Source organism: Mesocricetus auratus, unplaced genomic scaffold, assembly GCF_017639785.1.
Source record: "Mesocricetus auratus isolate SY011 unplaced genomic scaffold, BCM_Maur_2.0 Super-Scaffold_100013, whole genome shotgun sequence".
Taxonomy (NCBI): domain Eukaryota; kingdom Metazoa; phylum Chordata; class Mammalia; order Rodentia; family Cricetidae; genus Mesocricetus; species Mesocricetus auratus.
In genome coordinates, this window is record NW_024429196.1 from 42,524,816 (window position 1) to 42,536,536 (window position 11,721).

The 11,721-nt window shown below is 41.7% G+C and overlaps 1 protein-coding gene across 1 annotated transcript in view; it reads left to right on the forward strand.

Moving 5' to 3' along the window:
* Vps41 (VPS41 subunit of HOPS complex) overlaps window positions 1–10,833 on the forward strand; it is a 157,741-nt gene extending 146,908 nt beyond the window's left edge. The window contains exons 25-29 of the mRNA XM_005071807.4: window positions 381–517; window positions 4,407–4,506; window positions 4,612–4,656; window positions 6,496–6,575; window positions 8,305–10,833. Coding sequence (XP_005071864.1) covers window positions 381–517; window positions 4,407–4,506; window positions 4,612–4,656; window positions 6,496–6,575; window positions 8,305–8,385 — 443 coding nt within the window. The 3' untranslated portion in view covers window positions 8,386–10,833. The remainder of the gene's footprint in view (window positions 1–380; window positions 518–4,406; window positions 4,507–4,611; window positions 4,657–6,495; window positions 6,576–8,304) is intronic.
* The last annotated feature ends 888 nt before the right edge of the window (window positions 10,834–11,721 follow it).

The window sequence follows — 11,721 nt, forward strand, 5'->3', positions numbered from 1 at the left end:
TAGAGGAATTTAGTCCTTAAAAGTGTATTTAAATTTAGAGGATGGGTTCTTGAGAGTTTCAAAGTTTGCATATTTAACACTTACCTTGAAGAAAGTAGGTTGTTACTTTTGGTCTAAAGTTGAATTGTGAACAAATAAAATACATTCTAATATTACTCATGTGTTTTTGTTTGGTTGGTTGGGTAGTTTTTTTGTTTTTGTTTGGTTGTTTTCAGGTTTTTTGTTTTGTTTTTGTTTTTTCTAGACAGGGTTTCTCTGTGTAACAGTCCTGGCTGTCCGGGAACTTGCTTTGTAAACTAGGCTGGCTTTGAGCTCACAGAGATCTGCATGCCTCTGCCTCCTGAGTGTCTCATGTGTTATTTTTACATGGATTTTTGTAGCATTTATTACTGGCTTGCTAAACAACATTGGCACACACGTGGACCCGATTCTACTAATCCACCGTATAAAGGAAGGAATGGAGATTCCCAATTTGAGAGATTCCTTGGTTAAAATTCTTCAGGATTATAACTTGCAGGTAAGTATTCTTAGACAGAGGAGCATATGAGTGAGCAGGTTCATCCATTTCTAGATAAGTAATTCTAAGCCACTTAGATGTCTGTCAGACTTTTAATTCAACGTTTGGAAACCTGCTCAAATAGAGAAACTGCAAACATCGCAGCTTAAGGAAGCTGATTGATTCCTTGGTCACCTCCAGACTTTCTCTTGAGAAGGTGTTTTTCACTTATGTGGTAAATACAGCATAGCATTAAAGAGAGAGTGAGAATTCTTACACGGACTATTTGAACAGGCCACAAGATGTTTTTTAGAGAAAGTAAGTATCGTGTGCAATTTGGAGAATAAGCTGTATCTTTAAACACTCAAATAATTTTCCTTGCAGCCATTGAAGGACTCTGTTGTGTGAAACCTGCTTAAACACAGGATCAAATGAGCCCTAACATGCTTAAACATGGAATCTGACAAGCCTTTGTCTGGCTGGCATGATGGTGCTACTTTATTTCCCTTTTAGTTCAAAATTTGTGTTAAAAATGGAACCCCTTATTTTCACATAAATAATTAATACACTAGTTACTAAGCATCCTAACCTTTCTCTTTAAAAGATTGAACAATGAATATGTTTCAAAATCCTGGTAGCTTCCTTAGCGTTTAGATTATATTTACTTTTAATGCAGACCATGCTTTCATTTGAAAATGTTTTTGTTGTAATCGATGAACTTGCTTTGCTGGCCACAGTATACGTTTTTCAAGTTGTCAGAAGACCTTGATGCAGATGTGTCAGATTACTGGTCACTATGAAGGGTGCAAAGTAGAGAACTGCCTGCTGAACTAAGGGTGATGGCACCAAGAGTCAGTGAGAAAATGGGCAGGAGCGGCAGGCCACAAGAGACAAAGGTTGTCACTCTAGAGAAATCAGCAACTTCTTTCTTGCCTGTCCTTGGGAGAGGAACTGGCTGGGGCATGAATTTCCTTTTTACTTTTATTATCTAACTTCTCTATTTTTTCCTGAGATGCGTTGTAAACTTGAAAATCCTGGAAAGAAGCTTTTGAGACCAAATGGACTTTTTTCTTTACAAATTATTTCAGCTTACACAGGTGGCCTGGGCGGACTAGCTATCCTTTCCTTGATCCATTTAGTTCATATATATTTTGTGCTGGTATACGCTAAATACAGTCATAATTTTAAAGTCTTTGTAAACTGAAAAGTAGGCCTTCGCGTTTCTCTCTCCCATTTTTTCTAGTCATCTTTGGCAATAATCCAAAAGAGCAAAGCATTCAGGTAGAATTGAAGTCCCATGACACCACTGACCTAAAGACAAGGCTGGGAGTGAGGAAACTCATGGAGCTTGGAGGCCAACTAGCTGGCAGCCATTTGCATTCTAAGGACAAGCACGTGCAAAGTGAATAAGGCAAAGCCAGCAAAATCCCAGTGTTCAGAGCCTTTTCAAATAAAAACTGCAGAAACTTGGCAGTTTTTCTGGCACATTCCCCACAGCAGCTGTTTCTAAGGAACCACAGTGACTTCTCTGATGCCTGCTTCTTTATTGCTTTGTGAAGTATCTGTAAGGCTGCAGTTTTCCTTTTACTTGGAATTATTATCCACGGTTGTGTGCTATAGAGGAATCAGAAAAAAATACAAAGCAAATCTAAGGTTTCAAGTTGGTTGTCAAGGCCATAAGTATGTGCTCATTTAACTTTACCATAGAATATAGATGGGCCATTGATTGTCCAGTTGCAGCTTGTTTCTTTAAAACAAATTATGAAGGGCAAGTGGAAAGGAGCAAGGGTAGTTGAAAGGATGAGGGAAGAAGTTGGTCCTTAAGTGTATAATCTGGGAAAAATAGAAGGACCTGCCATAGGCCTCACCCTCCCTGGGGAACAGAAAGGGGATGGAGTAGGGGATCAGTGGGGGGCAGGGAAGGAGGGAGAAGGAACTGGGATTGGCATGTAAGACATACTTTTTCTAATTTACATTTAAAAAATCAGAAAAAAAATTAAAAAAAGCAAAGGACCTTCCATAGGGAAGAACTTCTGAAAAGGTAATATTGTTCCTTATGAGAAATGCCAATAAATATTTTTTAAGAGAGAAACTAGTGTTATGAAGTTGGTATGAGGCAGTAGTTTATCTTGGATGGAGTTCTTAAGGCCAGAAGTGTTACTAAGCAGGGTTGATAATAGTGCATCTACTCTTCTCCAGGTGTTGGGGTTTCCTCAGGACAAAGCTATTTCAGTTAGATCACAGGTCTGTCCCTTTAATATGATAATCATTCTGAGGGGCCAGATCCCACTACCTGAAAACTCTTCCTGGGACAGTTAAGCCTACTGTGCTGTGACTTTCCAGCTCCTAATTTACCTGCCCTATCCTGGTCTCTGGCTCCGCCATATTCCTGTCAAGTGGGGCAGTCCAGACTAAATCCTGTGGCGAACTTCCACCACCTCCGAAAGGAAACAAGAATCAGATGATTTCCTTTGTTTGGGGATTTTTTTCATGGCTCTTCTCTTCCTCCAACCCCATCTCATGCATAAAAGGGAAACCTCTCCTTCCCATTGAGGCTCCATTCATGTCATTGTCCCTGATAGAATAAATCGTCCCTTTCTAATCTTCTTCCCATCATAGCTCATGTGGTCACAATGCCCTTTCCTTAACAAAGTCCATTTCTGAGACAGCTTCATACATGAGCCAACCTGTATGTTGCCTCTGCGCTTTCTTCCATTCAACAGTCCAAACATTTTCATTTCTGAAAGTGACATCAGAGGGAAACCAGCACAGGAAAGAGAATGCTTACACAGAGTGAACTGTTTGTCTTCCTTTGCTGGTCTCCCTTGGTTGCCCGAAACTGTTGCAGATGTTGAGTCGGAAGACGTTGTCAGTGGACTCTCATTTTCTGACCACTACCTTATTAGCATCATGTCAGTTACACTTAGGATTTTTTCATATTTTTCTGGTTTAGAGCTTTGGATTTTGGTAGAATTGGGTGAAAGTATCACTGTAGTTTTCCTTCCCATGGGTTCTTGACTCTTGACAACGGAAAATGTACCTAGCAAATGCTTTCTGTGAGCAGGCAGGGTGTACCTGCATGGAAATGCAGTCCCAGGGGAAGAGTCCTTAGTCCTTAGACTTTGCTGTTTTCTTTGCACCTGTGGTCTGTGTCTGTTCCACGGGCTGTATCCTCCATCCATTCCTGCCCAGGCAGTGTGCCCTGGAGTGTGTAGCCATGTTTCCTGATCCTATACCAGAGGGGCTGAAACGAGTTTGTTACTTTGATGTTGGGTGACAAAAGCATCACATAATCGCTAACCAATTTTTGGAAAGTTTGCCAGCATCAGTATTTTTGTAGATAACTTCATTGGTGTATTTTTTCTTCTTTTTTATGTATGCTATGTGATTTCTATTTAAAAAAAAAACAAGTAAACATCTTTTTAAAAGAAAACCAAAATATGTTACATTTCTAGTAGAATCTGACAGGGAAGTTAAACCTAAGCAGTGTGGTACATGCCTATAAACCCAGTATTTGGGAGGTTGGGCCAGGAGTATTCTTGTATATTAAAACACATTTCATAAAAATAAAAAGGAAGAGGAGAGGCTCTCCACAAGTCATATCAAAGTGAACAGGAGAATATTAAAATCATGCAGTCTTGCTCGTCAAAACCAAACACAAGAAGCCATAGGGGCAGAACTATAATCATCAGTTCTGGTCCTGAATGTGTCACGTCATGTGATTGATTTACCAATACCATAATATGCTCATAAAAACAAATAAATTGGCAAGAATAATGCCCAGCTCACTTGACAATGTTTGGCAAGCAAGAGAACCAGTAAGTGTGTTTGACATTTTCTGATTCCTCAGTTAGACACTCCTGATGCTTGAGCTACTAACTGGTCTTTTCTTTTTAAACATGTACATTAGATTCTGCTTCGGGAAGGCTGCAAGAAAATCCTCGTAGCTGACTCTTTGTCGTTACTGAAGAAAATGCACCGAACCCAAATGAAAGGCGTTCTGGTCGATGGTGGGTACAGCTGAAAGAACATTCAGAGCTGTGTGCCATGCTTTCCAGAGAGGCCAAGCAAACAGAAATGTGCTTAACCCACAGTGTATGTGTGTTTTCTTACAGAAGAGAATATCTGTGAATCATGCCTATCTCCCATCCTCCCAACAGGTAAGATGCCTAAAGGGAAAATCACGTGTTTATGATGGGTGAGGTTAAGATTTTGAAATTAGCTGATGAGTGCCTGTAAAATTATGTTACTTTACAGTTGAGGAAGGACTTGAACCCCTTCCCTGCTCCAATGAATTCTGCTGCTGCTGACTGCAGAGCAGAATGTGTCAGCATCTGGGATCTTTGCAAGAATCCACAGTGCTGGCCCTGCCACAGGGCTCAGAGTTCCAGGGAGTTTGTGCCTGAAAGCTGCTATTTCTAATAAGGTGATGCTAATGGATCTGGCTAGGCATCCTTCTTTGATATTCATCAAAAGTAAAGCAAAGTGAAGACTTAACTGTCCATGTATTGCAATTCTAAGGGCAAAGACCCATGTGGATATCTGGGGAGCAGCTGATGAGTGGCTTCATCTTCACTGTAGGTCTAGGCGCCCAGACCACAGCCCACCTTGGTGGGAACAGTAGTCAGCATCAATTCTGACTGACTCATTGAAAGGTAGAGGCTTCTGTCCCTGTTTCTTGGTAGATCATCATACATAAGAAAATGTTCTTTATCGAAAGATCATTCCAACATGAGAAAGGAAGCCCATAGTTTGAAAGTAGAAATTAAAGCATGGTTGTGAGGATACTTTAATATACAAATCTGCATGGAAAAGTACAGTGGTGTTACTGCTCAGTTAGCTGATATTAGGAAGTATTCCATAGCACAGGATCATGAGAATAATTTTACAAAACCTCTGTCCCCGAGGGAGCGGAGTTTTAAGTGCTTCTGTAACCATGGTGCTTTAGGTGGCCTTTCAGTGGAAGGGGTCATGGATCTCTGTAAAGTGAAATCCTTAGCTTCTCCTGTGGAGGGCACTAGGTCTTATCAGAATGAATTTGGCCACACAACAGAAGCAGATGAGAGGACCTGACCAAACAGAAGTGTAGTAAAATGCAGAGCCTAGGGTCCTGACCCAGCTCTGCCTCCAGCCTCACTGAGAGGTCTTGGCAAAGGTAACGTGAACTGAAACATTTTATCAGGCTACACACTTGATTTCAGTATTGGAACTATGGTCAGGACACACATGGGGACACATGCATTCTAGTTTTTAAAATAAACTTCACAATATTTGCTGTGAATTCATCCTGCACTGTAGTAATATATTATTTATGATTTATTAAAGCTTGTCTAAGGATTCAGAAAGCAAAGTCAACCACAAGCCGTAAAAGCCAGACACATAACTTTAATCCCAGCAGCCAGAAGCTAGATGGTAGTAGACAGATCTCTGTGAGTCCAAGGCCACCCAGATCTACACAAGATTGATCCAGTCCTAAAGAGAAACAGCTCACACAAATATGATCTCAGCACCTGGAATCACATGCCTTTAAACCCAGAATTAGGGAGGTATATAAGACAGGAACAAGATCTCAGTATGAGGCATTCATTCTCCAACCATGTTGAGAATAGGAATGCCACAGTCCTTTTAGAGGTGAGAGCTCTCTGGTAGCTTGGCTGCTTTGTTTCTTTGGTCTTCAGGTTAAACCCAGTATCTGTCTCTGGGTCTTTTATGTTTTGTGTTACACTGTACTGATCATTTTGGTAACTGTGCTGAAGCCAAGCAAGTAACCTGTAAACTGTAGTTCATAGCAAGGTGATTCTAGTACCAGTGCTTACTTGGGTTTCTCCCCTCAAGATGCTTTTGTAAGGAAGCCTCAGACAGGTATGGTCAGTGGTACAGGTACCTAAGATCTCTCTCTAAACAGCCTGTTGCTGGGAAATCTGTTCAGGGCTGGCTGAACGATTTCCTGATCTGCCTGTTGCACTTAATTCTTTTCCTCTCTCCCCAACCCTCTGCAGATGCGGCTAAGCCCTTCAGTGTGGTGGTCTTCCACTGTCGACACATGTTCCACAAGGAGTGCCTACCCATGCCAAGCATGGTACGTTGTCAGCCCGACACCTGTCAGCTAAAAAGAAACAGATCAAATCAGAATGATCACAACTAGAAGCCATCATCCTTATGGCTCCAGCTTTCTTGATTCTAATAGACAAGACAGTTGGTCCTGTAGCTCTTACAGAATCCATGGGTTCTGCATCCATGGACTGAACCAACCTTGCATCAGCAATATTGAAGAAAGGCTATATTGTACTAAGTATATAGACTTTTCCTTTCTTGTATTTATTCCCTAAACAAAACAGTGTAACTATTTATACAGCATTACATTGTATTTAGTTTTGTAAGTAATTGGAGATGTTTTAAATACACAGGGAATATAATTAGGTTATATGATTCTGTATGTAACAGTGATCCAATTTTCTTTTCTGTTACTTCTATAAAACACTAACAAAGCCTTACTTGGTCAAAAAAGTGTTTATTGCTTACAAGTCCATCTTGGAGTGACTGACATTAAGGCAGGAATGTAGAGGCCAGAACTGAAGCAGAGATCATGGGTGAACATGGATATTTGCCTGGTCAGCCTGCTCTCTTATATAACCTAGGACTACCTGCCTATGGGTGGTACTGCCTGCAAGGCTTGACCCTCCCACATCAATTATTCATCAAGGAAATGCCCCACAGACATCTACAGGCCAGTTCCTCAACAAAGGTTTCCTCTTCTCTGGTAACTACAACTTGTGTCTTATTGAGGGAAAAAAATTAAAAATAAAGCTAACCAGAACAGAAGGAATTGAGTATCTGTGGATTCTGGTGTCTGAAAGTGGTCTTAGAATCCTCTCAGGGGTTGACTTTCCTTGTTTTTTTTTCTTTTTGTCACAAAGGTATATTGTATATTGTTTACTTTCCAAATGTAAAATATACAGTATACCATAGTTAACATAAAGTTTACTCATTTGAGTGAATTCATGCTAATGACTTGACTACTGGGCTGAGGCCCGTGTGGTAGAAAACACTGTCAAACCAGTGGAATTTTCTCAGCCTGCCTTGTGTGGAATGATACTGTGAGCCCCAAGCTACAGAAGGCTGGTTCTGCTGTGGTGTCCTTTTATTTTGCGTGTGTGATGTGGTGTGTGTCTGTGTGTGTAAGTACATGTGCATGTGTTTGTACATACACAGAGAGGCCAGATGACTGCCTCAGATGTCATTTCTCAGTCATCCCTTTTGCGACAGCGTCTTCTCATCAAGTCATCCAGGCTGGTCAAGCAGTGAGCCCAGGGACCCACTTGTCTACATGTCCCAGCACTAGATTACAGCACAGGCCACCACGCCTGGGTGGGTTTGGGTTTTTTTTTTTTTTTTTTTTTTTTTGGTTTTTTACGAGACAGGGTTTCTCTGTATTGTTTTGGAGGCTGTCGATCCAGCCCGGTCTCGAACTCACAGAGATCCACCTGCTTCTGCCTCCTGAGTGCTGGGATTAAAGGTGTGTGCCACCACCGCCCAGCTGGGTTTGGGTTTTTAACATAGGTTCTAGGACTTCAACTCAGGCCCTTGTTCTTGCACTTTACCAACTAAGCTATCTCCCCAGCTCTCTGGTGTCCTTTGAGTTGCAGAGTGACAGTAGAATGAACATGTCAGACCTAAAAGGTCTTCTCCAGAGCAAGGAATGATATTTAATCACCTCACAGCCCTCTACCCCCTGAATGATGCTGTAATCATATTTCTGGATATGAAAGAATACAGTTGTTTAACCTGTGCTTTTTATTTCTTTTCAGAGCACTCCTGCACAGTACTGTAACATCTGCAGTGCCAAGAGCCGTGGGCCTGGAAGTGCCATCCTGGACATGAAGAAGTAGCCCTGCATGCTCACCAGCCTGCCCTTTGCTGCCCTGCATAATCCATGCTGAGCCACAGTAGCTGTGTTGACATCAGGGCTAACCTGTGCTCTGCATCAGTTGCCTCTCTAGACCTGCCTTCCAGAAACTTCTTCCTGTCACTGATGGAGAAGTCAGGGCTATTCCCATGCTGTGAAATATTTGGATTCATAATCAGTGTTTCATGATTTGTTTCTTTGGATGCTTTAGTTAGCAAATGAAAACCTAAATCTCAGAGTCAGAAATGACTTTGTGACTTATTCACACCACCGGGCCTGAGGTGCACTGTTGAAAACTAGCCCTGCTGTCTGAGAACATCAGCAGCTGCAGGCAGCCAAAAGCTCTGCTGAAAGCAATTCTGGCATTCCTGGCTTCGTTGTTTATATGTCATAACTTTGGTTCACTTCCTAATACACATTTAATGAAACACTGAAAACTGTCACTCATTCAGTGACATATGGGAATACCATTAGCTGATGTCCTGCAACTTTATGTTTGCTACTTACATTCCATATGTTCTGACTAGTAGAATTTCTGGTCCTCTCAGGCACTCAGTGTTTCCTGAATGAATAAATGTTGTTCTTCTCATTGTGAAACCTTTATTGCAAGCAAACCAGTGCCCTCTAAGGCATAGAGGTGAGTTTTGGCACCTTGGTACCTGAAGAGCTGTTTTTGATAAATCAAGAGGAAGCCAGTGAGCCTGTCAGAGATAGGAGACTCTCCAGAGCAGTGGGAGGCTAAAATGCCAAGGACAAGCTTGGGATGCCCCTCCCTGCCTCCAAGAACAGGCTAGGAATATGCCTTACTGCCTCCAAGGATGGGCTAATGATGTCCTTCACTGCCTCTGATGATGGGCTAGGAATGTCCTTCACTGCTTCAACTTTTCGTTGTTCTTAACATTTCCAGTTTAATTTAAAGACTCTGCTTATTAAATGTTATCACTTCATTTGCTATTTGGAGCAGGTGCATGTCCAGGAAATTCTCACAGAACTTATTAACAAGGGGAACTAATTTTACTTCCAGGTTAAATTACACTAATTACTAATTACTGGATCACATTTGGACAATAATCCCTAAGTGCAGAAAAGGAGTAGTAAGCTGTTTTCATTCTTAACTGAGCTGAGATAAAGTGTGTTCATTCCATTCTTCAAAAATAACCTTTAAATCTCCAAAGCAAGAAAACGCCACCTTGTCTCCCTGAATGACTCTTTCCTTTCGAACAAACTGTGGTGGATAGTTATACTAAAGGATAATCATTTCTATTATATTTAAATATAACAAAATAATGAAAATGGTAGTCATCTCACTTTTGTAATCTGTAAATAGTCCTTGTGAACAGATCTAAAGGGCTAAAGAAATGTTTCAAATGTTAAGAGCACTGGCTGCTCTTCCAGAGGACCTGGGTTCAATTCTCAGCACCCACATGGCAGCTCACACCTACCTGTACCTTTAATTCCAGGGGACCTGACACCCATTTCTGGCCTCTGTAAGCAACAGCCCTGTGTGGTACACACACATATATTCAGCCAAAACATACATAAGTACAGATAAAATAATTCAAAATATTTTAAATAAATAAAACATGCCTGAAGCCAGCTAGGCCCACTTGTACCTAAGATTGAAGGCACAATTGCTTATCCTTGAAGAAAACTGTCCTATGCATGGGAATCAGCCAAGTTCAAAGTTATCTAGTGACAACAGTTTTGTTTTGTTTTTAACCAGCATTTCCTACTACTTGGTGTTCATCCTTGAAAAGTTTTCAGACACTCTCAGTCAGTTGTTTGGACATTACAGTGCTTTAATATTATAAAACAAATCTCAGTAGAGTCACTACTTTGTGTGGGACTGTTATGAGCCCTTCCCTATGTCCTTTAACCAGCCTACCAGCCATACAGGAAGGCTTCTTACTAGATTGCCTGTTTGTCTATGACAAAGACTCAGCAGCTCACCACAGGTCAAGGTGGGAGTCAGTGTGCCACCTGGATTCAAACTCAGCTAGTCTGCCTTCAGAGTGCCTGCTCCAAACCACTCCAGATCTTTTTTGGAGAAGTATTCACTTGACTTGATCAGTGTGTAGAAAGTTAAACCCACTCTTGGAAGAGAAAGGTATTAATTATGAAGTGTCAGTGGATGGCTGAATTACTGGTGGATCTGAAGAGCAAACTGTAGGCAGATTCTAGAAGCATCAAGCAACCACACAGCCAGGCTGCTGTGGCTACCCTGAAACCACTGCCCATTTCCACCAGAGGGCGGCTGCAACCTACAGTAAGAGTCATCATGTTGTGTAAATAAAATGTTATGTTCCACATAAAAGTTTTAATAGCCTTAAGGGATACTGGGTAAGCACATGCATGCAAGGGAGCCGTTTCTATGTTAAATCCTTGGTCAATGTGTTATGGTGTTTTATTAAAGCCTGGGCTGTTAACACTATATTCCATATGGTGCTGAGTTTCACTTCCTATGCCTGAATTCTGCTATAGGGTGGTTTCTACAGAATGAGAAAGAATGGCACATGATTGAGTGTGATTAGGAACCAGAATATGACACACTAGGAAAGATGAGAGAAGGAAAATGAACCTGCATCAATTCTAATAGAATCGGTCCAAGCTTTTCCTGTGCTCCCAGTCTGCAGATTCTGGAAGCAAACATCATGTCATTACCTATCCAGCCTCTCAGGAATCCTTGTGCCCTGTGTGTGCAAGGATTTGCAGGCTTTGGCTTGATTTTCATAACCCATTGCAAGTAGCTGTAGCCTCCTGTCTGTCACTCTTGCATGGTGGCTGCGTGAGCTTCCTTCTGTGTCCTTTGCCCTTGCACTGCTGCTGTCCTCTACCACCCAGTCTGCTCAGACAGTCCCCTTTCTCCTGACCTTAGAGCACTGGTGAGACTCGTCTCCCTTGCCCTTCACAGCATCAGATCTGTCTGCCTTTGTCAGCTTCACGGTGGTCTGTGGAGCAGACATAGTCTCGGCTCCCACACTCAGGTGCACAGAAGACTACAGTGTTTCCTTGTGTATAAATTCTGCTTAGTGTCGTGTTCAGTTTCTTAAGATGATAAACTTGAATAAATGAGGATTTTCATGAGATCTGAAACCTCATCTCCTAGGTTGTCTCTGTTTCAAGGTTTTCAATGGAAGTGGTCTCATCGAATCCACGAGAGGAAGCATACAGGCCTGAGTAGCTCCTGTTTGTTGGCATTAGCAAAACACCATCTTTCTCACCAGTCTTCCAACACAGGCAACTGCTGCCAACTTCTCTCCGAAGTCTCCAACACCAACTGGCTGGAGTTCTTGTGCTAACCCTGGTGATAGGGGAAATA